The 26,777-nt window shown below is 39.9% G+C and overlaps 1 protein-coding gene across 1 annotated transcript in view; it reads left to right on the top strand.

Moving 5' to 3' along the window:
* klhdc8b (kelch domain containing 8B) overlaps positions 1 to 26,777 on the top strand; it is a 252,440-nt gene that overhangs the window by 202,298 nt on the left and 23,365 nt on the right. Inside the window, exon 4 of the mRNA XM_084720067.1 lies at positions 26,008 to 26,109. Coding sequence (XP_084576193.1) covers positions 26,008 to 26,109 — 102 coding nt within the window. The remainder of the gene's footprint in view (positions 1 to 26,007; positions 26,110 to 26,777) is intronic.

Raw genomic sequence — 26,777 nt, 5'->3', positions numbered from 1 at the left:
ACCAAAGACTTGCTTTTCTCACGCTGAATCATCTCTGTCATGTTTACACTCTCCCCTGCGTGTCTCCTCTTCGCTACTCTATGAACAGATCAAGATTTGATGTTTGGTATTGGATTTTTTCCCACACTTTTTCCCCCCCCTGCTGTTTCAGAGGCTGTGAGCTCCAACGAAGGGCTCTCCTTCCAACGTCTGTCTTTTGATCTCTTTCACCATTCAGCGCTGTATAAATCAGTGATAGTCGAGGGGTGACAGTGAATGAAAGACCTCTCTGGGCTCATTTTTTTCCCTTTCTATCGTACAGAATGCAAGCCAAGCCAGTGAAATAATATCCAACATCATTAGTGCCGGAAAGGAGGCTCCGGCTGATTGTTGAACCCTGATTCAGGAGGAGACATGCAGATTCTGTCCTGGCTGTGGAATGGTGGACCAGCTGTTTAATTCAAGAATTTGATATAAAAAAAAAGAGGGACTTGTTTTTCTGCGTTCTGGTGATTTTAAAGAATGAAAATATCAAAGCAATAAGTGCACTGCAACAGCATTTTTATGTTGAATACTTTTAAATTTACTTGAATTCTCAGTAAATTATACAGAGTAATTTGTCCTTCTAGTGCGACCTTGCGTAAATGTCTGGCATAAACTAATATTCATCAGTTTTGCATGCCCCTTTCCTTTAAAACTTTCTTTAAGGAACAGGAATTCTTCAAATGAAGTCTGCTTTGGTGGAGCTGCATTGTCCAGGTCAGTGGTCTGCAACGTTTATAATCAATAGAGCCGTTTTTGACCAAAGAAGAGAAAAGAAATCAGTCTGAAGCTGCAACTATTAAATTCTCTCTTTTCACCGAAAACTTTTTGTTAATTTGGATTCCATTAAAAGCTCAGGGAAACTCAAGAAGACGAGACACTATTACAATTTTGAGGAAAAGGCAACAAGCCATAGACGAAGGTTATGATGCACACTTTAGTTGATAAAATATTACTAATTTGTTGTATAGGCTACATATTTTTACAGCTGGCAAATGTAATAATCACTTCAGACTGTAAAATACATTGCTGAAAAATTTCAAGGTGACGTGCTGCAATAGATTGAAGTTTTGAGCCCAACTCAAAGTCCAATATTTTAAAACTTTAAACTTTTTAAAGGTTTGCCAACCTTTAATCTTTAGTTTAGAGATGATTTAATATTCTTTTTTTTAGATAAACTTGAATCTTTGAGGGTTAGAAACTCAAAAAAAAAAAAAGTAACCATTATTCCCTTTCAAGTGTGTGTGCACAAACAAAAACAACAACAAAAGTTTGAGTTGGACTCAAAGCTCAGAAATCTATTGCAGACCTATAATCATTATAAATGAAAATTAGTGTGAAATAAATACCTGTTAATTTCCATATAACTGTTTGCTGCATGTGGCTCCATAGCCACAGGTTCCTGACCCCTGGTCCAGGTGAAAACACTAGACTTTTAGAGTTGTATAGGGGTACGAGTCAGCACCTCCAAGTCTGATGCCATGTTTCTCTGCCAGAAAACTGTGGATTTCTCCCTCCAGGATGGGAGTGAGTTGCTGCCCCAAGTGAAGGAGTTCAAGTATCCTGAAGTCTGGTTCTTGAGTGACAGGAGGTTGGAGTTTGAGATCGCCAGGCGTCAGCAGTAAATGCAAACAGTGTACCATGCAGAGGGAGCTGGGCTGGAAGGCAAAGCTTTCAATTTACTGGTCAATCTTCATTCAGACCTTCATCTATTGTCATAAGCTTTGGGTAGTGGTGCCTGGATACATGTGGCTGGAATGGGTTTCCTTTGTCTGGGCTCAGCCTTATAGAGAGGGTGAGAAGCTCAGACATCTGGAAGGGGCTCAGAGCAGAGCCGCTATTCCCTCATGTCAAAAGGAGCCAGCTGAGGTGGTTCAGGCATCTGATTAAGATGCCTCTTGGATGACTTCCTTCGGAGGTTTTCCGGGCACGTCCCACTAGGAGGAGACCCTGGAGTAGACCCAGAACCTGCTGGAGGGGTTACCTGCTGCATCCGGCCTGGGAACGTCTTGGGATCCCTCAGGAGGAGCTGGAAAGTATGGTTTGGGAGTGGGACGTTTGGAATAACCTGCTTAGGCTGCCGTCATGACGACCCGACCCTAGATAAGCAGAAGAACATAGGTGGATGGATGGATGGATCATTAGTGTGTGAGTAGTGTAGTAGTGTTTCAGAAGAATACAGTTTTGAAAATGGAGAAATTTTACAGGTAACAATCCATCTTTTAGAAATCCAACTTTTCCCCCACTCTGCCTTATTCTACTACTCATCTCTAACACTATTCTATACTGTTGCAATGATACAGTGTCCCCATGGGAACAATTGAGATTTCATCTGAAAACCTGTTAAAGCAGTGAAAATAGATGATTCCTGTTCTGTTTCTAAGGCTGTAGAGCTGATACTCTTTTGCTCTCTTATGCATTGTCTAAAGAGACATCGGAGAGGTGCATTTATCCATTATGAGCAATGGCAGGGCCAGTGGGTCCCTTCTGGCATCTGATTAGCCACCTCTGGTTATACTAATCAGTATTAAAGAGTGAACCACATGTGTCACTGTGAAAATGGGCTTAAATGAAAGCTGAAGCAACTGCATCTTCATTTAAATTTTAAATGTATTCATATTGATTTTATGTTAGAATTTTGCTGCAGTTGCAGCAGAGAATGTGTGTTGGCAGAGGCACGCAAACACACAAACACCTCCAAAAGTGCAAAATGTGTTTCATTTTGCCTCTTACTTTGCTCTATGACTTTTATTTCAGCACATATTGGAATGTCGATCAAAATACAACTTTCGGTGCAATTAATCAGAATCAGATTTAGCATTTTGGCCAAGTATGAGCAAACATACAAATTCAACTAACACGCAGTTCCAAGATTATCAGCAAGATAGAAACAGACAGACAGCTAAAAACAAGGGCAACTAGAAGGGCAGTTGGAGAGCGCAGACCTCAGCCAGGCTCAGTAAACACTAAAAAGAGAAAAGATGAGGAAAAAAGGAGTGCAAACAGTTTTGAGTTTATTCAACTTAATTGAATTTGTTGTGTCAACTTTGGTTGAGACATTCACTCAAAGTTTAAAGTTGTCAAACATAACATTACTATTAAGATCCAGTTGTCCAGAAAACTTAGCTATATTTTGAAATACAAGTGGTGTTCATATATGTTAGTGTGACTTTACTCTAGTAGTATACAGTAGTCAAATGAGAACACAGTTTCCAATCATCACATGGAGTCATTCATTTGTAAATAGATCTGAACAGTAATATTAAGTTTGACAAGCTGCAAATGGTACTTTGAGTGAACTAAATTACATGAATAAGTTGAGCTTTACTGACTTAAGTGCATGAATAGATCTGAATGGTAATATTAGGTTTTACTAAATTAAAATAGCTCTTTGAGTGAGCTAAATTACATGCATAGATCAGAATAGTAATATTAAGTTTGACAAAGTTAAAATAGCACCTTGAGTGAGCTTAAGTACATGTGTAGATCTAAATAGTAATATTAAGTTTGACATATGTAAAATAATACTTTAATGAAACTAAATTACATGCATAGATAAGAATAGTGATGTTAAGTTTGACAAACTTAAACTAGTCCACTGACTGAACTTAATCATGTGAGCAGGTTAAGTTTTCTTAAGTACATGAGTAGATCTGAATTGTAATATTAAGTTTTAAAATATCACTTTGAGTGAACTTAAATACATGGGTTTAGTAGAGTTATGCTTGACAAACTTAGCTTACTCCACTAACTCAGTATTGAGGGGTCTCATGATGTGGGGGAAGAAACTGCTGCACAGGCTGTGATGGCCTGAATGCTGATAGCAGGAGGATAAAGAGTTCATCTGAGAGCTGTGTGGGGGTCACCCACAGCCCTGATGGCTTTTTGCAGATACAGCGTGTGGTATAAATGTCTGTGACGGAGGGAAGATGATGGATGCTCCGATGATCTTTCCAGCTGTCCTCAATATCCGCTGTAGTGTCTTGCAATCAGAGAGGCTCCAAAGCAGGCAGCGATGTGGCTGCTCTGAATACTCCTTCTGTAGAATATAGTGGGGATGGTGCAGCTTCTTACTGAGGTCACAGGGTTTCTTGATGCGCTCAAGTAGCACTCTGAGACGTTGCCGACTGCTGCAATTAAGTGTTTGTAGAGAGAGATTTCTTTATTTATTATCACGTGATGTTTCTAGATGAGTGCTCCTCATCTTTATGTAGGTGTAGTTGATGAGTGCATCCACTTGTGTCCTACTTTCAGTGGGTGGATGTGCGTATTCTGTCCATCAGCTGACTGATTGATTGATTTTGTCCTTGTTTGCGCTGAGGAAGGTCATTCACGTTTCCCTTTTCTTGCACACGTCAACCACCTGAGCAAAGAACGCTCACAAGAATCAGAGTGGAGAGGAATTATCATTCGTGGGAACTCTCCGAGATCTGTTAGTGGTTCAGAAGGGTGCATGATATGGTCATCACAGTGGAACTGATTAAGGCCCACATCAACTTGTACGCCCACCCACAGAGCATGAATATTTATAGGATTACAGAGAGGCCAAGAAGACTCATTAGCAGACCTAGTAGAACTCTGCAGCTTGTATCTTCCACCCCTTGCCATTCTTGGTGTTCGCCTAAAGCCCTGCTGGATAAGACTGAGCCACGGTAATCAGTTTGTCCTGAAATATCTCCAAAATGAGCTGGGTAATGTTGTCTCTCAGTCTCCAGAGCCTCATTGAGCTCTGGCAGCTGTCTGTCCTCTTCATGTGGAGCTGTCCATGGTGCTGAGGGACTCGCCTGTACTGCTTGAAACTATTGACAGCAGAAGAAGAAGCGGATTGAACTTCCAGGTCTGAAAAGTAAACGCAACATAGAAGTGCCTTAAATTCTCGACTGCACTGGTCTGAGTGTACTGAGTATATGCAAAAACTATTTGTCACTAGAGTGCACGATATGGTGAAAAAGTCAAAGTCAAATTGTGATATGTGATACAATTAGTGGGACTGATCATTTTTGCTTTACAATTTTCATTTTTACTAAGAAAAAACCCCCAAACTAAATATGTTTTCTTTAATCTGGAAAAAAAAATAAATCTAGACCAGGTTATCTACCTCAGTACCCCATTATAATACTGTTTTCTTACACATTTGTCCTTTTTCAAAAAACTGGCATTTGGTTCTGGTTCTACAATTCGAATGATGGACTTGACCAGGTTGTGGTTGCAATAATATCGCAATTAATTGTGCAGCACTACCTCTCACTTGATTTATGACCTTATTAAACAGTATCACAAGTTTCTGAGTTTATGATCTCAATCATTTGTTTCAAGTCTTTGTCAGTGTAGTGTGATGTTCATTTTTTTGTAAATTATGGCCTCATTTAGAGTAAAATACATGATAACGCTGGGTATGCTTTAGGGCAGGGCTACCATCTGATTGGTCATTCTCGGTGAGTTCATCCAGTGGGCTCATAAAGCTCTGATCAAACTCTCAAACTAGGCAGTATTGATCAAATATGGATCAAGATTCTGTTGCTACATTGTCTATTTCTTGCTGAAAATGCTTTGAAAAAGGTAATTTTGTGACTTTTTAGTTGCAATACAATAAAGATCACAATCAAATGGCCAGGTTGTGTTTAGAAGGGAACCCAAGACTTGCAAAATTCTCGCAAGATTTGGATGTATTGTTTCTTCATTACACTGGTGGACACAGTTAGTGGGCAATTGCCTCTCCTGGTGCCCTTGTGTTTGAAAAAACACAGCAAGGGTGCCCTCTTGGATGCTCTTATGGTAAATAAAATATGATTAAGTGCCAACTCAGTGGGCCCATTGTCAAAGACAATCTGGGTTGCCCTTGTAGTGGACAAAATATGAAAAAGTGCTGGTTAGGGTGCCTTAGATAAAATGTGAAAAAGTGCCTTCCGGGACGCTTTTTAGTGGACAAAATGTGACAAACTGTCCTCACAATGGTCCAGTATCCAAGACAAGAAGTGCCTTCTAGTGTGCCCTTCCAGAGGAAGAAACATGATCAAGTGTCCTCTTGTTTGCCCCTATGGTAGACAAAGCATGATAAAATGTCCTCTATGGTGCCCTTCTAGTGTACAAAATGTGACAAAGCGCCCTTTAGGGTGACTTGAAAATGCAAGGCAGTTCCATATAAGCTGTCCTTCATGCTAGTTGGCCTTTGTGTGCCTCAAAATATTTAAATACAGAGGTGTAGTAGTTGCACACGGTCACATTTTTTAACCATCTGGCTCTCCTTTTTTTTTCACCCCTGGCCCTCAGAAAGCCTCAGTCCACCACTGCTTTATTGTGAACATTGTGCAAATGAATTTTATTTTATTACATAACAACACTGTGGTTAAGATCTGCTTAGTTTTAGGGAGAAAGAAGACTTGGTTAGGGTTAGGGCAAGATCAAATGATCACTCTTGTGAGCTGTTTTGCCAGTCTAGTATGTTTTCAGAAACATATTTTAGTGTACTGTTTAGGTGTAATACCAGAATGACTGCGACCAAGCAAGCACCCACCAGCTCCACGTTCATGTCAGCATGCTCTGGTTGCAGAAACCAAGATGGCAATCCCTATAATGCTAAACTCAAGACTTCAAACAGTCATCCATAAACCAGTAGATGATGTCATTGTGGCTCTGTCCACTAATTTGCTATCAATGCATGAAAGAAATAAGCACATACTTTTATTTCTGTGCTCACATAAATTATTCTAAGTCCTGCAGGGTGTACTGTTTTCCCCAGTTACTGTGCACATCCCCTCAATCCTCCTAAGACATGCGGATAAGTGCATCGATCCTTGTAATCGATAGCAGAGTGCTGTTAATCAAACCTGCATTGCAGCAACTGCCCCCAAGCTGCAACATTCCTGAATGTGTATACGTGTGTGTGTATGTGGTGCTCTGAGTGGATGTGATTATCTGCCTGTCCGGGATGCAAATCCACTTGCAGAGGAGAGGGGAATAAATACTCCCTATCAAGAGAGCCAGATAAAGAAATTGCAGAGGGAGAGAGACTTTTTAGAAGCTTTGTGTTGCGCCAGCAGATCCAGCAGAAAACCTGGTTAAGCGAGGAAAGAACAGGCAAGACAAAGAATTTTGAAGGCTTTTTATAGCAGCATGTAACATGTGATTCAACAGAGCATTAAAAAGACCTGCTGAGTAGCAGGAGAGATAACTTTTTTAAATAACTTCTTAGTTAGTAACATAAAAACTTGTTTCAACTGTCACCTTTTAATTAGGAAGCCCTCCCTTTATCAAACGGTTGAGCTGTTGTTGTTTCAACATCTGCATGATTAGTCTCCTTTAAAGTGAACTGCAAGATAATTTTTATGGACAAGAGTGTGACACTTTATTTAAAGGGGTGTGCATAAGACTGTCAAGAGACTGTCATAACTCTGCTTTAAGGTGAGGTTTCCTTCTAGTTTAATCTTGTGGTTAAAAGGGCCAACAATTAGGTTAACAGACAACGTTTTAGGTTACCGTTTTGTTAGCATGTGAACTGGTTAGAATGTGCATCAGGCACACAACACTGGATGTGAGGCACCTCACATAGGCAACATACCAAGTTTTTAGGGAGTCCTCCTGGCAGTTTGTGAAAGTCACGAAATTTCCCATAAGTCCAGTGTTTGGTCCATCTATCCACTCTTGCTCTTTATTACGAATCCAAGCAGCATCGCTCGCTGCAGACCTCAGTCGTTTTTATTCTGACTGTTCTTTCTTTCTCTAAAAGTGTTTGTGCAGCGAAAACTGTGAGATGAGATTTCACCAAAATTGGCAGGTGGTTTGCAAATTCCACCCACTACTCAGGCAACAGCAATGACGCTCAAAGACTTCAATGTGGCGCTGTAACAATTTCGTTTGCATTTTTTGTAATTACCTTGAAAATGGCTTGAAGTAGACTAAAAATTCTTCCATCATTTTGATCTTTTAATTAATCTTCATCTTTTCTCAATCAGTCTTCTATTTTAAAAATGTCAACTTTTATGAATTTTTCTCAGTTTTATCAAAAAACAGTTTTCAGGAACTCATGTTAGACCACTGGGCCATTCAGTAATAAAATAAAAATCTGTAATAAGGGATCGTTCGCTAACCTAACATATAAAAGCACATTGCATTTCACGCCACTCATGTGAAAAGTTTATATCTCATAATTGGCTGCATGGATTTGTATGAAAATTGTTTTACATGATCTCAGGTCGTGACTCAGTCGGGGCATGAACTTTGGTAATAATTGATGTAAGTGGGTGTGACTTATTACAACAAATCTAAACTTCTAGTCATTTCACAATCCAGACTTCAAAAGATCTGTCCTACGGAGCTGAAGTTTCTTCAGCACATCTGCTGAATTGTGACAAAAGTTTGCCTCTGCAACTTCAATTCAGAAGTCCTTCATTTATCAAAATATGAAAAAATCAATTAACATCTGTATCTTCAGAAGGTTTCATTTAAATGCCACCAAACTTTGTGATCAGATCGGTTGAACGGTGAGTCCGCAGTGATATTCAATATCTTTTCTTTAATTTGTACTGTATGCATTTTCTTTTTAGCTCAGTGTTTTGGTGAAATGTCTACAGGATATTTGACGAAACACCTGAAATTAGCAGAATGATGTGTGATTTTTTTCAGAATTTTATCACCAAGATTTTGACTTCTGTTATAGTATTTTAATCTGGGGATCCAAAGGTCCAGGGTTCAAATCCCCATGTGCCCAAGTCCCACTTGCCAACAATGTGACAACCTCTGCATGACTGTGTGTCATGTGTCTTATCAATGCTTGTTTCTTATAAGCATCCAAATACTTTCAGTCTGCTTGGAACCTGTTTAATGCCGCTTGCAGCTGTATTACTACATATTACTTTAAAGCTTGTGCTGTTTGTCAGGAAAAATATGTAAAATATGTAAATATGGGGTGTTATTTTAATATTAGTCTGACCATTCAAATTGCTTATACAGTTATAGCATTTTGACCCCCTCTCACACTAACTTGCAGCCACCTGACTGGCCTTGAGTCGTCTGTATGACAGCCTGTTACGGTTGATTATTCCATCAGCAGCTTGTGAGCATGTGGGTGTTTCACAGCATTCAGTTTAGTTTCAGCGTGTTTGTTGCTGGCTGAATGAGTGGTAGCACCTCAGAGGCAGCAGCCTACGTCTTTTTTTTACATCACGCTGATGAAATCTCAGCCTACCTGCCTGCTCAGGTCGCCGTGGATACACCGTCGGTGTTGTCACGGAGCAGACGCATGTGCACTCGACCATATGGGGACAACACGGCATCTGAACACACGCTGCAGACCTTGATGTAACCCAGCTGAGTGTGTGGAGACAACACAACGCTTGTGACAGGGATCAACCTCAGTTTTAACACCTCAGATAAATCGAGGTCATTCCTCTTCATTCTACAAACACTTTTCAGTGATGATTCACATGCTGAGATGCTCATGTTGGGTTAGTCTGGTGAACACTGTTGTGGAATATCATAATGGTGATATATTGCATTCTAGATGAGATAACGTGAAACTGTATCCTCGTAATGTGGATCATTTTTCACTTTAGCTTGGATTGAACTTTTTCATAAATAGAATTTAGGATATCCCAGACAGATAAGTATTTTATAATAGCCACAAACTGCATCGAATGATATTTTCCTTTATAACAGTTATCCTCATGGCAGCATTTTTAAATGATGGATATTCTGTTTATAAGAACAATATGGGGCAACAACAACATAAACGATGCACTCATCTTCTTCACAAAACAAAGGGAAATAAAGGGGAAAATACAGTATCTGCAAACAAAGGTTGTTCTTTCAGCTTTTTTGCCTATTTGAATGTTTACTTGAAAGGACAGTCCACCCCAAAATCAAAAACACATATTTTTCTCCTGGCCTTTATTATATTTATCCATCTATACTGTTTTTGTGTGAGTTGCAGAGTTCTGGAGATATTGGCTGTAGAGATGTCTGCCTTCTCTCCACGATGAGTCCATGATGGAACTAGAAGTGTTTTGTTTTGTGTTTTTTAACTCAAGGCTAGTTTCTCTTTAAAGAAATCATTCGCAGTGTTTTTGTTTCTTTTCTTGCAGTAGAAGAAAAACTTTCATTATTGAGAAAGTGTTTCTTTTCTTTTTGTTTTGTTTCAAATATTTTATTGTGAAGAGTCCCATCATCATACATGACAGAAAAACATATTTCTTCTTCCTTCAAACAAACAAATAGTCCTCACATCATAGAATGAACACAAAACATACACACACACACACACACACACACAAAAAAAAGCCCAGATCCACCTATCCTTCCCAATCAAGTCCTCAGCCCTCCCCTGGAGTGTTACCTAAAGTTACATGTAGCGTACTTCATGTACAGGATTTGAATTAGTTTAGCCTTTCAGATAGGAGATTAAGACAAATCTTATCAAATTCCCTGAGTTTTGTTCTTGGAAAACAAATCAAATTCTTTCTAAATGTAGAGTTTCTGTTAGATCAGTGAGCCAGTGTTTAACAGTAGGCACTTCTTTCTTCTTCCAAAAAAAAGAAAGAGAATGGAGAGAATGGAAAGTTTGGCGGGCATAGCAACAGTAACTAAAGAGGGTGGGGCTTTGTGAAGGGTTAATTACTCAAGATAATCCACAGACCTGGTTGTGAGCAGTTTCATGTTGGAACTACTTTCTCTCTGCAGTAGAACCCACCAGAACCGCTTTCTTTTCTACTAGAGAGAAGTTGAATCCTGTTTAATTTTAAGTTAAGCCTGTTATCCTGAAAACAAAAGGCCACTGCTCTTAAAATACACACTCTGGAGTTGCAGTTAAGTCACTGCCTGTCTCACTGCCTGCCAGACTGAATTAACATTTTGCTCAATCTAACCGTTATAAACATCCAGGGCTTCTACAAGATTATTAATGATGTCTTACAACTCATAAACAGACACTTATGCAATTAAATCACGCCATCCTCTCTAGTCGGCACTAGAAATACTAGTCGTTTCAACTATTTATCAACATTTCATTCATGTACAATGCCAGTTAACTGTTGCCTCTAAGGTGTTATGCAGCCGCCCGCCACTAGTCGGAGCTGTGGCCCCATCAGACAGCAGCCTCTCTGGTCCAGACAACCCCGGATGTTTCTATCAGCAAAGTCGGACAGATGACAGCTCGTAAAACCAGCACAGTTTGACAGTGTTTTGATATAGAAAATGGAAATACCGTTGAATGTAGACTGTGACAGAATAAACTGGTATAAAATCACTCAACTGGAGCAACATGTGACCATGTTCAGCACAGACATGGACGTTAACCTGCAAGCAGAACAGCTGCTGCTGCTGCTACCACTGCTAATGTTAGCCACACTGTGTGTCAGGCTGGCAGCTAATGTCATCTCTGGGACTGTGACTCTCTTCAGTCTGAGAAATTGAAGCATTTAGTGAGTTTTTGTTATGTTTTGTAGGTTAATGTGTAATGTTTGTATTGCACAATGCAAAGTGACACACATTTCAGTGGCATTTAAAACACGATTTGGTGATTGTAGACTGATTAATGGCTTCAAATGGCTCTTAATACATGGACAGTGTTTAACATTATCAATTTTAACTGCTTTCTGAGTGTTTTCTTACTGTTACACTCGTTGACTAGTCTGAATTAAATTTTGCATTTAATCAAAAGGGAAATCAGTCACAAGGAACATCCCTAGTATGTACAGTACTATGGTATATCTATTCAAAAAGACAATAAATACAGATTTGCATAAATTTTAACACTAATGAAATTGGCGTACAAAAACAATCATTCAGGCCCAGAATAGAAATTTCCAAGGAGGACACTGATGTCAGAGAAGCAAATACTTCGAATTAAAATATTTACTTAATCTCTGGAGACATATCGTGGTAATTTTATGATTTCTTGCAGTAAATATTTTACAAATTTCTTCTTTAAAGTGAAACTGAAATTAAACATGCCTTAAAATGTCAATCATCTAAAAAGGAGGATGAGGCTGCTGAAAAATGCAACAAACATTGTTTGTTTTCTGATTTTATGAAAGAAATTAACATCTGGTGACTGGTGTTTCAATGATCACATGCAGTCTAGCTGTTTGATTTGTGCCTGAAATATTCCATGTATTTCTGGCCGTCTATCAGAATGTGATCCCAGAGAGGCCCTGCTGTCATTACCAGCTCATTTCCTGGCCAATATCTTCCCATTTCTACCTTGTGATTCGAAATGGGGCGAGGAGGGGTGTAACTATATGCTTCCACCGGGTAGATGGAGCGTGTGTGTGCAAGTGTGTGTGAGTTTTTGTATGCATAGGTGGAACTGTGCGTAATCGTGTCCACATCTGCCTACAATCTGTTCATCTGCGCCTTTGTGTGCATCTGAATTTATTTGAAAGGTTTATGTGTGTGTGTGTGTGTGCTCCTGCTTCTGTCACATATGCCTGTCTAAGTGTGTGTGTGCCTGTCCTATCGAGCTCTGCGTTGGGCACAGAGTGAAGCGCTGGTGTCTGGGAGGGCGAAACAGGAAAAAGAAGAGGATTGATTCTGAGCTTTAAATAACACACTCTCTATTCCTCCAGCTGAGTCCACCAGACACATATCTGCCCCACGCGTCACTCAAATCACCCTCCCTCTCACGCACAGCCACAGACAGGGTTGATGTATGCCTGCCTGTCTGTGTGCGCAGCCTTGGCAGTCACTTGGTCCAACAGGAACAAGAGGAATGTCAGCCAAAGTAAATTATCGCCCACTCATTCCTCTTCCCCAAAGTTTGTAGTGGGCTAGGGCAACAGAATTAATAATTTGTGCTGATAAATGGCAGAAATCCCTCCTCAAAATGACTCATTTGTCTTTTTGTAGGTTAAAGTGGGAGTAATAAATGCTGCATGTGACTTGTCCTTTCAGTATGGGAGAATGGTTCACTCTGTCTCTTGGTGGCTTTCTGCATGACAAGCTTTGTGAGAAGCTGTGTGTGAAAACACACATGTGACAGGCTACATATTTTAGTTTGGGGCGGCTGTGGCTCAGGAGCTAGAGGTGAGCATCCACTGATCACAGGGTCCACATGTCAGTGTCTTTGGGTGAGACACTGCCAACTTGATTCCACTGGGCACGTTGTCCGTGGGGATGTGAGCGATTACTCGCCTACAAGAATTAAACGTCACCACCCTTGCTAGTTGGCACCAGAAATACTACTCGGTTAAACTATTTACCAGTTCTATTCAGGCACAATGCCAGTTAACTGTTGCCTCTGAGGTGTTATGCAGCTGTTATGAATTTGATTGGAGCAACATGTGACCACGTTCAGCACAGACATGGACGTTAACCTGCAAGGAGAGCAGCAGCTGCTGCTAGCACTGCTAACGTTAGCTACACTGTGTATCAGGCTGACAGCTAACGTCATCTTCTGGTCGTTTACCCGCAGACGATGTGATTCTCTTCAGTCTGAAAAAGTTGAAGCATTTAGTGAGTTGTTGTATTTTGTAGGTTTATGTGCAGAGTTTGTATTGCACAGCGCAAAGTGCCACAAATTTCAGTAGCATTTCAAATATGATTTGTTGATTGTAGACTGTTTCAAATGGACTTCAAATGGCTCTTAATTTTTTCGAACAGTGTTTAACATTATCAATTAAGAAATTCTGGTCAGTTTTAACTACTTTCTGGGTGTTTTCTAGTTTAAATTAAATTTTGCATTTATTGAATTTGTCGCTACGAACATCCATAGTCATTTTTTCTTAATTTTTGTACTTCTATCATGGCTAAGTACACTGTAAAAAAACATACAAAAACTTAGTGGAATCAACTTATATTTCCTTTACTTAACATAAATATACAAGTTTTATTCATTCAAATTAATTAAACTCAGAATTTCTCCTTCTTTACTACTACTTTATTTCTACACTTCAGAACTTAGAAACCTGAGTTCTTCTTACTCTTTTAATTTGAAATGATAAGTTGAATGAATGTACTGTACAGAGTTCAGTCAACTCAGTCAGTAAAGTTATTGAAGAAATGTGATCAGCATATTAACAGACTTCCCAGGATGCATTTTCTCAGACTTACAACTCTCATGAGACCTGGTCTTTCATAGTTTGAAAAGAACATGATGGGAACTTGCAGTGTGTCTACACTTCAAGAAAAGTCTAAACTGTCTCTTCAAGCTGAGGAAATATGAAAGGAAAACAAACTTGTTTATAGTGTAATATCTTAAGTTTAGTACAACTGAATTAATAAACTTTTATTTGATACATTTAAAATGTTAAGGCAGCCCATGCCTAACTTTTTAAAACTAAAACAATAGTTAAATAGTTTCTTTTTTGTTTGTTTTTATGCTCATTGCTGTGTCCTCCTTCCCGTCTGCTCGATCTGCTCTGTGAAGTCTGACACAACATTCATCAAAAATAGACTCAACATGTATCCTCCATCAGAGAATAGACTTTTAATAATAGACTTTTAATAGAAGCTGATTGCTGTCTGGTGAAAACATTCGCTGTAGTGCTGAGCCAGTCCATACGTACAGTGTACGACTTTTTTACGCACAGTGTACGTCTTTTTCACTGATTAGTTAAGTTGTTCAAGGTTACTCAAGAAAATTCTGAGACCTTGTTCTGAGTAGTTTCATGTAGGATCTACTGGTGAAAAGGAAATAGTTCCAGTAAATTCTACTGTAGACAGAAAGTAGTTCCTGAATGAAACTGCTCATAACAAGCTCTGTGGAATATCTTGAGTTACCAGGTCATGATTTCTGGATTTCCCATTACATTGGAGAGAAGGCAGACATCTCTACAGCCAGTACCTCAAAAATTCAGCTACTCAGTTTGCAACAGTATAGATGGATAAATAACACTACAGGTGAGATAGAGTGAGATAAAGTGCAGATCTCCACCAGACAACCTGAAAAAAGAATCTGGACTTAATTACCAACATTTGATTTAATTCCATAGTTTTCAACTAACTGAAACGGATTAGAATTATTTTTGCTTTGTAAATTAGTTACATGGAACCAGTTGCTTGTAACTAGTTACTCTCCAGCACTGCTGGTATTCTATCAGACATTTGGGGGAAATTTTGTCATTAGTGTATAAATTCTTGAGTTATGACCAATGGCATATTTTGTGAGTGTCATGGTGACCTTTGACCTCCAAAGTTTAAGTATGTCATCCTTGAGTCCAAGTGGACATTTGTCCCAGATTTGAAGAAATTACCTCTACAGGTTCCTAAGATCACACGCTCACAAGAGTGAACCCAAGTGAACCCTAATTGGTTTATCTTTTAGTCCAAGTGGACATCTGTGCCAAGTTTGAATAAAGTTTTTTTGAGATATTGCATTCACAAGGATGATATGACCCAAAAACGTAATGCCTGTGGCCACAGCTATTGCCAGGGTGGAGCCAAGAAAAAGGTTTTTTGGAGGTTTTTCAAAACTTGTGAATCACAGAGGTCTTTTCAGTAAACTGTCATGAATGTGCACAAAAAAAATTAGGCTGATCGGTCCAGCAGTATGTGAGATTAGCTGCGGACAAGCTAACGCCTGGCAGCAATAATACTGAACATTGCCCCTCTAATGGTTCACATTGTTTTGCTTTTTTTGTGTATTTTCTTCTTGTAAACTACAGTAACTTAGGTTATAACTGCTATGGTATGTGGCAATGATGCTTGTCCATATAAAAATAAAGATTAAACAAATAAACACCCACTCCCATTTATCAGACAATCAGAGAAAAGGTGCAAAGGGCTGAATTGACTCCAGAGATAGCTTAGACACTGAGACAGCAACACTGTGACGGCTATTTCTGCCAATTTATCTACAGGCGGCATCGGGAAGAGGCGGCAAGCAGCAGAAGTTACAAGCTTGCATGCCTGTTTGAAAGCTCAACTGCTCACTCCTCTCTTCCCATATATCTGCACTATATTTGCATGTTATCTGGCCTTTCCATTTTCCACGGCTGAATAGCTGATGTGTTGCAGCCAGCATATTTATTAGTGAGCTGCTGGTGGCTCTCCTGTCCTCTCCTCTGACTCAGAGATTACCATTTAGCTGCTCTGCAACTCTGCCACCATTTCTCTACAGCCAGCAAGACAGCAGCTCTGCCACCCACCTGTGTTATCTTGAAAAATATGCCTCTCCTCTCCTCTCCTCTCCTCTCCTCTCCTCTCCTCTGTTTATAGGAAATCAAATTTACTAAATGTATTTAGTTCTGAACATGAGGAACATCTTTGAAAGTGTGTTGATTCCTTCGTTTCATAAGAGCTTAATTTTTTTCCCCTCTTATCCCTCCATTTCGTTACTGCTGACCAACAGAAACGAGAAAATGAGTTTTTCCACCAAAGTGATGTTTCTTTTAATGCTCTTGGGTAGTGATGTATATCATATTTTAGCAGCCGTTCAGACATTCCTGTAAACACGAACGTGTCAGTGAGATGTGTGCATTAAAGTTCACACAACAGATGTACGACAGTGCCAGTTTCTTAGACAATTGTTCAGCTGTTAAAAATTAAATTGTTGAAGCCTTTTTGGATTGAACAAGTGAAAATGCACAGTGGAGGACTCAGGCTGTCTGGGGGACAGGGGCAAAACAATATAAAGGGCACCCGCTGTATGTGGAGGCTCACCAGTGCTCCAAAACATATAATCCATTTTATCATGTTTTGTCCACTGGAAAGGCACTCTGAAGAGCACGTAGTCATGAGTGGAAGGGCACTCTAGATGGACTTTATCATGTTTCCTCTACTTGAAGGGCACTCTAGAGGGCACTTTACTATGTATGTCTACTGAGAAGGGCACTCTAGAGGGAACTTAACTATATTTTGTCCAATGGAAGGGCATTCTAGAGGGCTCTTTGCTATATTTTGTCAACTCAAAGCACACTCTAGAGGGCACTTTATTATGTGTCGTCTACTTGAAGGACACTCTAGAGGGCAATTTACTATGTTTTGTCCATTGAGAGGGGCACTCTAGAGGGCACTTTATCATGTTTCCTCTACTTGAAGGGCACTCTAGAAGGCACTTCACTATTTGTCCACTCATAGGGTACTCTAAAGGGCACTTTACTATGATCTGTCCACTGGCAGGGCACTCTAGAGGGCACTTCACTATACATTGTCCACTCAAAGGTTACTCTAGAGGGCACTTTACCATATTTCCTCGATATGAATTGCATTTTAGAGGGCACTTTACTAAATTTTGTCCAGTCAAAGGGCACTCTAGAAGGCACTTTACTACACTGGATGGGGACTTTATCATATTATCTTGGATACTGGGCCACTCTAGAGGGCATTAATTATGTTTTATCTCCCATAGGAGCATCAATTAGGGCACTTTTACAGTTTTTTTTAACATGAAGGCACTAGTTAGCTAGTTATCTAGCCAGCATTGGCTGATGTTGTGAAAATGCTAGCTAAGTAGCAAGCTAAGGATTGCTGTAGATTGTTTTTCTTTTCAACATAGATGAGCCTACCACTTAGCATTTCTAAGTACAGGAAACAGGAAATGAGAAAGTTGACAGGATCCTCCGGGATCCAAGCTTGGTGAACTGTAATAGACAGTTTTAGTGCTGATGTCATGAATTTGTCACAGTGTTAGCTGGAGTCAAAACAAAGGAATGTCTGGAAGCGAACACAAATCACCTCAGAGTAGTAGTAGTAGTAATAGCAGACCACATAACCAAGTGAAAATATCATCTTGCTGTGTCATTGTCAGTGCCAGAGTCGCAGTAGTAATGGCTGAGAATTTAGTTTTTGTTGCTTAGCAGCTGCCACTGCCAGTCAAATAAAGGGCAACTATGGTTAAACATGATAAGATGGAAACTAGGAGCTGACAAAATTACCATAATGAACTCACAAAATGTCCAAAAAAAACAGTATTGACAAAATATGACAAAAATCACCCTCCACCCACTCCTTTAAAAATCGTGTAGTTTTGAGAGTTTTTCAGTGAAGAGAAACTTAAAAAACTTTGTGAAATGCTGTCAAGGACAAATTTTTAATTATGTGGGCCTTCTTGTAAATTCTGCTATAATACTAATGTCTGACTGAATATCATTCATTTCCCACCTGCATTACTTTCATTTTCTACACAGTTCTGTTGAATAACACACCTCTTGGAGTGTTTGTGAGTAACTATGTTAATCAGGGTAGACTCTGACTTTATGCCTGCTGTTCACTAGGCCTAAGTACGGTGGCCGACAAGTGCAAACGCGCTGCATATACAGGCAGGCGCTGCAAATACAGAAACGCGCTGCATATAAGAAAACAGATGCAAAAGGAAAATGCTGCAAATACAGAAACACGCTGCATAAACAGAAACGTGCTGCAAATACAGAAACGCGCTGCAAATGAGAAAACAAATGCAAAAAGAAAACACCGCATATACAGTCACACAACGGAAGTGCTCCAGGCCTCTAGGGGCAGTGCTGAGCTTTTCACCAAGAGACAGACAAAAAAAAGAAAGAAAGAAAGAAAAAGAAAAAAGAATACATACTTTTTCATGTAGCCTCTCCCGCCTTCAATTTTCCTCTCACCAATAACTTTCTACTTCTCACGTAGGCCTATTCCTCTCCTCCGCAGGTTGATTCGTCTGTTGTCTGTCTCTCGGGGGAAAGCTCAGCACTGCCCCCAGAGGCCTGGAGCACTTCCGTTGTGTGACTGTATATGCGGCGTTTTCGTTTTGCATTTGTTTTCTCATTTGCAGCGCGTTTCTGTATATGCGGCGTTTTCTTTTTGCATTTATTTTCTCATTTGCAGCGCGTTTCTGTATTTGCAGCATTTTCCTTTTGCATCTGTTTTCCTATATGCAGCGCGTTTCTGTATTTGCAGCACGTTTCTGTTTATGCAGCGCGTTTCTGTATTTGCAGTATTTTCCTTTTGCATCTGTTTTCTTATATGCAGCGCGTTTCTGTATTTGCAGTGCCTGTCTGTATATGCAGCGCGTTTGCACTTGTCGGCTACCGTACCTAAGGTTTACACCCAGTCTTAGCAAGAAGAAGGCTTCAGCCTAGATGGTGCAACTGGTGTAACTATTAAGCTGGACTTAGAATACTAAATTAAGACCAACTTAGCTTAAGAACTGTTGTGAGTCCTGTTGGTGCAACTGGCCACAGGAGAGTGAGTGACCATACATTTTCAGAAATAATCTGATTGTCTTCAGCCATTGTTAAGAAATTAGTCAATAAAACCTGCTAGCTAGTGTTAGCTCACAGGTTTGTTTTGCCTCCACTTAAGTTTCGCCCACAAATAACTTCATTAAAGTGGTCTATTGGAACCAGTGACAGTTAATAAAGATGGACGACACGTCTCCACTTCCTCTCACTGTAGAAAATTTAAGTCAAAATATCGCGAATACCAACACTGCCGTCATACGCCAGTGATTTGGAGCCAGAGTCAGCGTAGTAGTGACAAGCACTGGAGCAGACTCAATCGCGAGTAGACCTCAGCTGTCAATCATGGTATGAATCCCTGTTTTTATCATCAAATAACTGATTAAAACCAAACTGATCAGGGAGTTTGTAACTGGGGCAGGACCTTTCTGTGCACAGTTTGCTCGTTCTCCTCTTGTCCATGTGGGTTCTCTCTGGGTACTCCGGCTTCGAAGCGTGAATGGTTGTCTGTCTCTATGTGTCAGCCCTGCGATAAACTGGCAATTTGCCCAGGTTGTGCCCCGTCTCTCGCCCAGTGACAGCTGGGATAGGCTCCAGCTCCCCTGCGACCCATCAAGGATAAGTGGTTACAGACAACGGATGGATGGATGGATGATCAGAAAAAAACCACCACTTGATAAGAACTACCTAAAATGGCAGAAACTATTTTTAGGAAAACTTTATGTCATCTGTACTTGGACATTTTAGTTCTGCCCATGAGCTACCTGTTAACACTGAGGAGGCCGTATTAATGACTTGTACTGCAGCCAGCCACCAGAGGGTGACAAAGATGCTTCGGCTTCACTTTTCGGGAGATGTACATTTCTAATATATGTTGTTGAGTGGAATACAGAGCAAAAAAGCCTTCTGAAAATACATAATTTGTGTGATTTTCATATAAATGTCTAAGGATAAGCATGTCCAATTCAAACCCAATATCAGGAAGTGTACAAAATCTTAAATGACAGTATTTTGAATTTGGATTGAAACTAATTTCTAATAGTTTCAAGATGCTTACTAATATCTGTGCAAGACTCTAAATCACATTGTGGAAAGACAATTGTGGGTTTGGGTTTCTAGTAGCTTTAAATTAATGGTACTTTACAGCCAGCTTTCTCTCCAGCCTCCACTGTGCTCAGTGTTGGCAAAGTTTTAATTGGCAGCCTGTTTTTTCCCAGTGCAGACAGACTTGGCTGCAGCAGAAGTAGACTTTCAAACAACACCTTTCTGTTAGGTGAGATAACCGCTCTCTGGTGACCATTCACTGCTACGCCTGTGAGACAATGTGAAACTAAGCTTATTGTGTTGTCATTTGTTCGCACATCCATCTATCCACTGATCGATACCTCCATATGCCATCTAAGCTGCTTAGGCTTGCAGACCAGTCGTCCCTTTACTCCCCAACAGCAGTGTCCTCCAGCACTTCCTGTAAGTGCTTCTTGGATTTGTCCGGGGTGTTCCAGCAACACTTCTACAGGAAGACAACCAGGTCACCCTGCTCCTCTCAGCGTTAGGGAGGCGGGGGGGGGGACTCTGAGGTTGTGTGCAGTTGATTCACTTTTCACCCTGTCAGAGAGAGTGAGGCAGCCACCCTGAGGAGCTTGGCTTCATCCGCTTGCATTTGCTTAGTGGCCACTTTGCAGAGCTTTTGACCGTATGTGAGGGTTCAAGCGAGGATCAGTGAGTAAATACTCATAGCTCGACCACAATCTGATGGAAGTCCTGCAGCTGATGGATGTCACTGTATCATTTTACTCGGGGGATTCGTTTAGGTGTGTTAGCAGCATGGCTCTGTGAATAAGTTGTGCCTTTAAGAGAAGGAGAATAGTACAGACGAAGGATGAAGGAAGACAACCACACGCAGCTCTCGCCTTCACTCCTCTGTATTCAGTCACATAACAACAGAAACAAAGTATAGTTTATTTTCCAATGTACAAACACACTCTTTTTCAGGACCACAGTTACCAAAATGTATCTTTTTAACACCTTGTAAATGATGTAACTTATCTATAACTTATCTCTTTAGCTAAAATATTTTAATTATCTATTATTCCTCCAAGTCCGTCACATTTCTGAGGGGCTTAACTTGCTCAAAAACTCATGAAACTTGGCAAAAGCATCAATCATGAATAAAATGTATGTCTGTTATGGTTTTTGGTGGTGGGTGTGGCTAAATGCATTGACCATGGCCCCTAAATAGCAGGCCCGTGTTTTCACCCAGATGCACAAAAATCAGTCGGCTCATGGATCATACCCAGATGGACGTAAAAACCCTCTTGGACTCATAGCCTAAACCCAACAGGAAGATTGCCATTTTGAATTCACTGCACCATTTTAGCATATTTTTGGCTTTTTCCAGACATTGTACTTTAACAAACTCCTCCTAGACCATTGATTTTAGAGACATTTGTTGTGATAAGTTATTAGAAGCTCAAGTTTTTCTGCAGTGTCAAATTTTTAGTGTTTTGCTACAAAACAGGAAGTTGTTGTAACTTCAGTTCACATAGTCTGATCTGCCCCACACATGACAATATTCAGTGATGGTCATTGTGCCACCTACTAGTTCCACTCTTGACATGGAAAGGAACATTTGAATATAGGAGAGACATTTGTCTTGTTTCTGTGTCTAGCTTTAAGAGGGACAAACACTTGTTTGAGGGAACTGCCTCAACAATCAAAGACTGTCGAGAAAACAATGCTGCGGTAAAACAGAACCAATCAAAAAGCGTTGAGTCCTGCAATGCACAGCGCTGTAGGCAAGGCTGTAAACCTTTGACTTCAGCTTGGAATGAGATTTGTTTCCAGAAAAATATGCCACAGGGCATCATTTCTACTTGGGATGAGGGTGACGTGATCTTTGTCCAAACCAAAGGGCGTCCAGTGAAATGCTGTCCACATGTGAGTGTTTCTCACAATTGTCTTTTCTCACCAAAGTCTCATCTGTTCCTCCTAAACGTCCCCGAGGAGAAAAAAGGAGCAAAACAATAAAAGCAGGATATCTTTTGCTATGTGTCAGAGGTTTCTGAGCAACAAGACTTTAATTTGACCACCGAGCCAAATTTAAGATCTCATTTAAGACCACTAAGTTTTCATTTAGATCTCATTGTTATCTCAAGAGCTGATTATTTAAGATAAGTTTTAGATCAATGCAGTGAGACAAAAGAAGAAAATGATAAGATCTTCAGTTGGACTCTAATTTGTCTCAGGCTGAGACGAGACAAAGGCTATTTCTCAGGAGCCAAATTTAATGAGAAAATGGTCAAAGTCTCATATTGGTCTTAAATTGAGCTCATTCATGTCAAGGAGGAACGGACTACACGACAACATATTATTTTGAACTTTTCCTTTCCTCTGTGATGTCACCTGTCATCCATGAGTGGAAAAACTACAAATTAAAGCTGGTGGGCTGCAGCAGCACAGGAAAAAAAGAGTACAACATTTTTATTTTTGTCTTATTTTTTTGACAACCCCAAAATTATTCAGTTTACTGTCAAAGAGGACTAAAGAAAACAGAAAATATTCACATTTCAGAAATGAAAATCAGAAAATTTTTACATTTTTTTCTTACAAAATTGACTCATAATAATTTATTAACAGTTTGCAATTAATTGAATACTTGATTAATCATTGCAGCTCTAATTTAAAGTGTTATGCATTAACTGATATCAGTGCTGCACATTTTACTACTTGTGCTGGAGTGTATTTTGTTGCATTTGCATTTATCCCCTCGCTGACGCTCTTTGCAGAGGAGACATGGTGGAGCGGGGAGAGGGGACATGTCACTACATATCACTGTCCAAAATATAGAAATATAATCTGCTGTTGGGGTTGTGGGTTTCAAGCCAGAGAAAGAGGAAGAGAAAGAGGGAAGGTGGAGAGTGAGGGAGCTCCTGAGGCAGAGCTTGTTGTGCTGTCAAACACAAATCTTGTTGACAGATCTCTCAGTAACACACTCAGTTTCTTTCTTCCTCTTTTTCCTCTTAATCTTCCTTTTGGCTCCTGCTTTCTCTCCCTCCATCTGGTAGTGACCTCGTCCATTATTAGTCAATTTGTTTTGCACAAAGACAAAGGCAGCTGTATAAGCAAACCAAGGACTGACAACTTTGCATTATCTGAGTCATGACAAAGACAATGAGAAAGATGCTAAAAACTTTGGCAAAATACATTCTTTCACGCACTGTGTTAAAGCAATAGTTCAACTTTTTGGGAAATATGCTTATTTGTTTTCATCATGAGGTGAAATTCAATGCAACTCTCATTTTTGTATGCTAAATATGAAGCTAGAGCTAGCTTAGCATAGCATAGGTAGTAGAAATGGAGGTGGGGGGGCTTTAGAGGTGCTGGTGCAGACTTGTGGTTTTTTTTCCAACTTTGGACATAGTGAAGCTAGGTGTTTTCCCAGCGTCAAGTTGTTATGCTAAGCTAATGCTAATTCCATGCTAGCTCCAGTGTAACCATGCAGACATGAGTGGTATCAATTTTCTCAGCTCACTCTCAACAAGACAAGCGAAAAGTTTATTTCCCAAAATCTTGAAGTGGAAGTTAGAGAAGATCTTCCGTTAAGGTTAGGGTTATCATTCTGTAGCTTTCCACTAGTGTTCTCAATTAATTCAAATCAGAACAACCAAATTTGGTTGAAGTACGAAGCCTATGTTTTAGCACTAAAATGCTATTTTCCCAAGTCGCCCTAAAAACATGTCTGCATGCTGATATTGCTACGTCGCTGTTGAGCAGAAACATTGTATGTCTAAAACCGTAACTTTACCGTAATGACAAAATTCTGTGTTTAAATTAATTAAATGGCGCTTAGTCAGATTAGAAGCTCTTTTTTTAATACATTTGCAAGGTTAAATATGTATACAACCCACAGACAGGTGTAATGGGTGAACAATAGCATTGATTTGTGAAAAGACAGTCTATGGATCTACATAGATTCATCACTGCTTTTTCTTTTTTTTTAATGGCTGAAAGGGAAGAAGACAGATGAGCCACCCTTTAAGTACAGATTCAGACACATTTTTATTTTTTTGGCTACCCATTTTGGTGTCAAAATACATAAAATCTCTGTTGGGAGAAAATAAAACAAATGCTAATTTAAATATGGCTGAGCAATTCCAGTCCCCTGTGTAGCTTCCTTTTCATTTATATTTTCAATTATGGTGATTAATGCCTAAAATCTCCCGTTGGAATGATGTGTGAAATTGCACCATTTAAAATGAAGATTTAGACAGCACTTCATCGTTCAGCATCATTTTATTTATTTAAATCCTTCGAATACACAATGAAGGAGAACCATTATTTACAATGGTGCCGAGGAACAAACACAGAATAAGAGCATGTGTGTCTAAAATCATCAAAGAAAGCTAAGAGGTTGCAGTAAAAGTGTGGTATACACTATATGACTAATGTTTTTGTGTACTTTTCTGTTTTTTTATGTGGATTTTATGCCTTTAATTTATATGACATGGGTGGGATTCAAATCCATGGCCACTTCTTTTGTGTACTTTTGGTCTCGGGTTGTTTTTAATTGTTTGGACGAGGCCACTTTGTCATGTTAAGAAAAACCATGAATCCAAAACTTAATCTTGTTAGATTCTGCAGTACTAGTATTTTGTATTATAACCACATATCATGCATTTGCAAGACAAATATTGGCTTTTTCTGAGAAAAAAAAAAAAAGAAAAAGAAAAAAGAATCAGTTAAAAAAAATTAAACAAAGGCTTTGTGGTAACAGTTAGGGAGAAGACCTTTCCTGTAAACATGACAATGCCCCAGTGAACATAGCCAAGTCCATAAAGAAATGGTTTGAGTTTGGTTTCGGATTTCTTTGTTGAATTTGGGATGAACTGAGGGGTATTCTATCAATGTTGATAAAGGAAAAACACGGCATATTTACTGGACATTACTGGGTTAGCCAACTCAACAGTGAGCTGAAGCCAATTTATCACTCCATTAACACAAACAGAAGAATGAAGCCCTCGCAGGACACGGGATCTGCTGGTCCACCGCTGCCTTGATCTGCTGCAAGTAACTTTAGTTTAGACCTGAACAAACCTGTCAAAACGCTTAAGTCATGCCAAAGTCAAACAATGACACAAACTAATTAATAAACACAAATTCCTACAACTTCCGTTTCCTGCAGTGTAAAAAGATTATTTTTGTCCCTGGAGTCTGGTGGTTGCAAAGAGAGCAAAGACGGCAGCTTCAGTTCTCTGTTGGAAAACGCTGCCTGACAACAACATTAAGTTGCAAATATATGTTGCTAAAATATGTTTGGCTCCTGCCTGCGTCTACACACAGCAGGGCATTACTCAGCTTCCCTGCTGGGACTCCTGAGGCAGCTGTCAATCAAACGCAAGCTGACACGTCCACGCAGTCGTGAAAAATCAACAGCGGGGGAGCAGTTTTTGAACCAGGTTTTCTAATCGTCCATTTTCACCCAGATATTTGTGGATGCTTCATGAAAAACTAAACTTTGATATCGTGTGCATTTTTACTCCTTCAAGCCAAGTTTCCAGACGCTTTAAGCGCAGATTCATTCATCAGCCTTGATGGAATACCCCCCTGGAACACCAGCTGAGAGTCAGACCTGATCAGTGTTGGCCCTCGCTGGTGCTTTTGTGTCTGAATGGGAACAAATCCCTGGAGCCAGAATCCTAAAATCTGCTGAAAAGCCTGAAGCCAGAGGAGTCTGGAGGAGGCAGATTAATGACCATGGTTATAAAATGAAATGTTTAAATATGGATGTAATATTTAGGTGTCAACACACATTTGGCCGTGAGGTTTTTTATTTCACATCCCATGGCAATGAGAAACTCGAGTTTTCCGTTGTGATAGACTTACTGTACTTGTGTCCTCTCACCTCTGACAGGTATCTGGATCAAACCCAGCCGAATGTCCAGGATGAGGGAGAAGAGGGCTGACTTCGTGGCAGGCTGCCTGGGAGGAAGAGTAATCGCAGCTGGTGGTCTAGGTCAGCACGTCCATTCTTTCTCTTATCATTTTCTATTGTTCTTTTCCATCAATTGATTGTGGCGCGGGAGGAAAGAAAGAGTGCAGAAACAGAACAACAACACAGGTCATCCTGTGACTGATTTCCAATGTTGCAGCACCTTTTGTGTCTTAATGGACCTCACAATGGCCTCACCCAGAGGACAGGAAAAGTTCAAAATAAGATCTCTATCTTGTGTCTCCTAGACATAAATGAGCTCAATTTAAGACCAGTGTGAGACTTTGGCCATCTTCTCATACTTCTTCTATTGTCTCGTCTCAGCGTGAGACTACTTTGAGCCCAAATTGAAGATTTTAAAATGTTCTTTTTTGGTCTCACTGCACTTATCTTAAATGTATCTTAAATAATCAGCTATTAAGATAACTCTGAGATCTAAAAGAAACCTCTGAGACATCTATGAGCTCAACAAAAGATCCTGCTTTTCTTTTGTTTTGCTCCTTTTTGCTCCTAAGGGGGGGTTTAGAGAAACAGATGAGACTTCAGTATGCTCAAAATATGAATCTCATTTATTTCTCACAAGACAAAGAAAAGACGATTATGAAAAACACAGTTTTCCTCTGGGTACCCCGGTGTATTATCTGCCTGTGAGTCTTCCGCCAGTTTGTAACTTTCCCATTAATAATTTGAAG

This window comes from Lutjanus erythropterus, chromosome 6 (assembly GCF_056507025.1).
Source record: "Lutjanus erythropterus isolate fLutEry1 chromosome 6, fLutEry1.hap2, whole genome shotgun sequence".
Classification (NCBI taxonomy): domain Eukaryota; kingdom Metazoa; phylum Chordata; class Actinopteri; order Lutjaniformes; family Lutjanidae; genus Lutjanus; species Lutjanus erythropterus.
The sequence above is the reverse complement of the archived record's forward strand: the minus strand, read 5'-3'. Positions and strand labels throughout refer to the sequence as shown.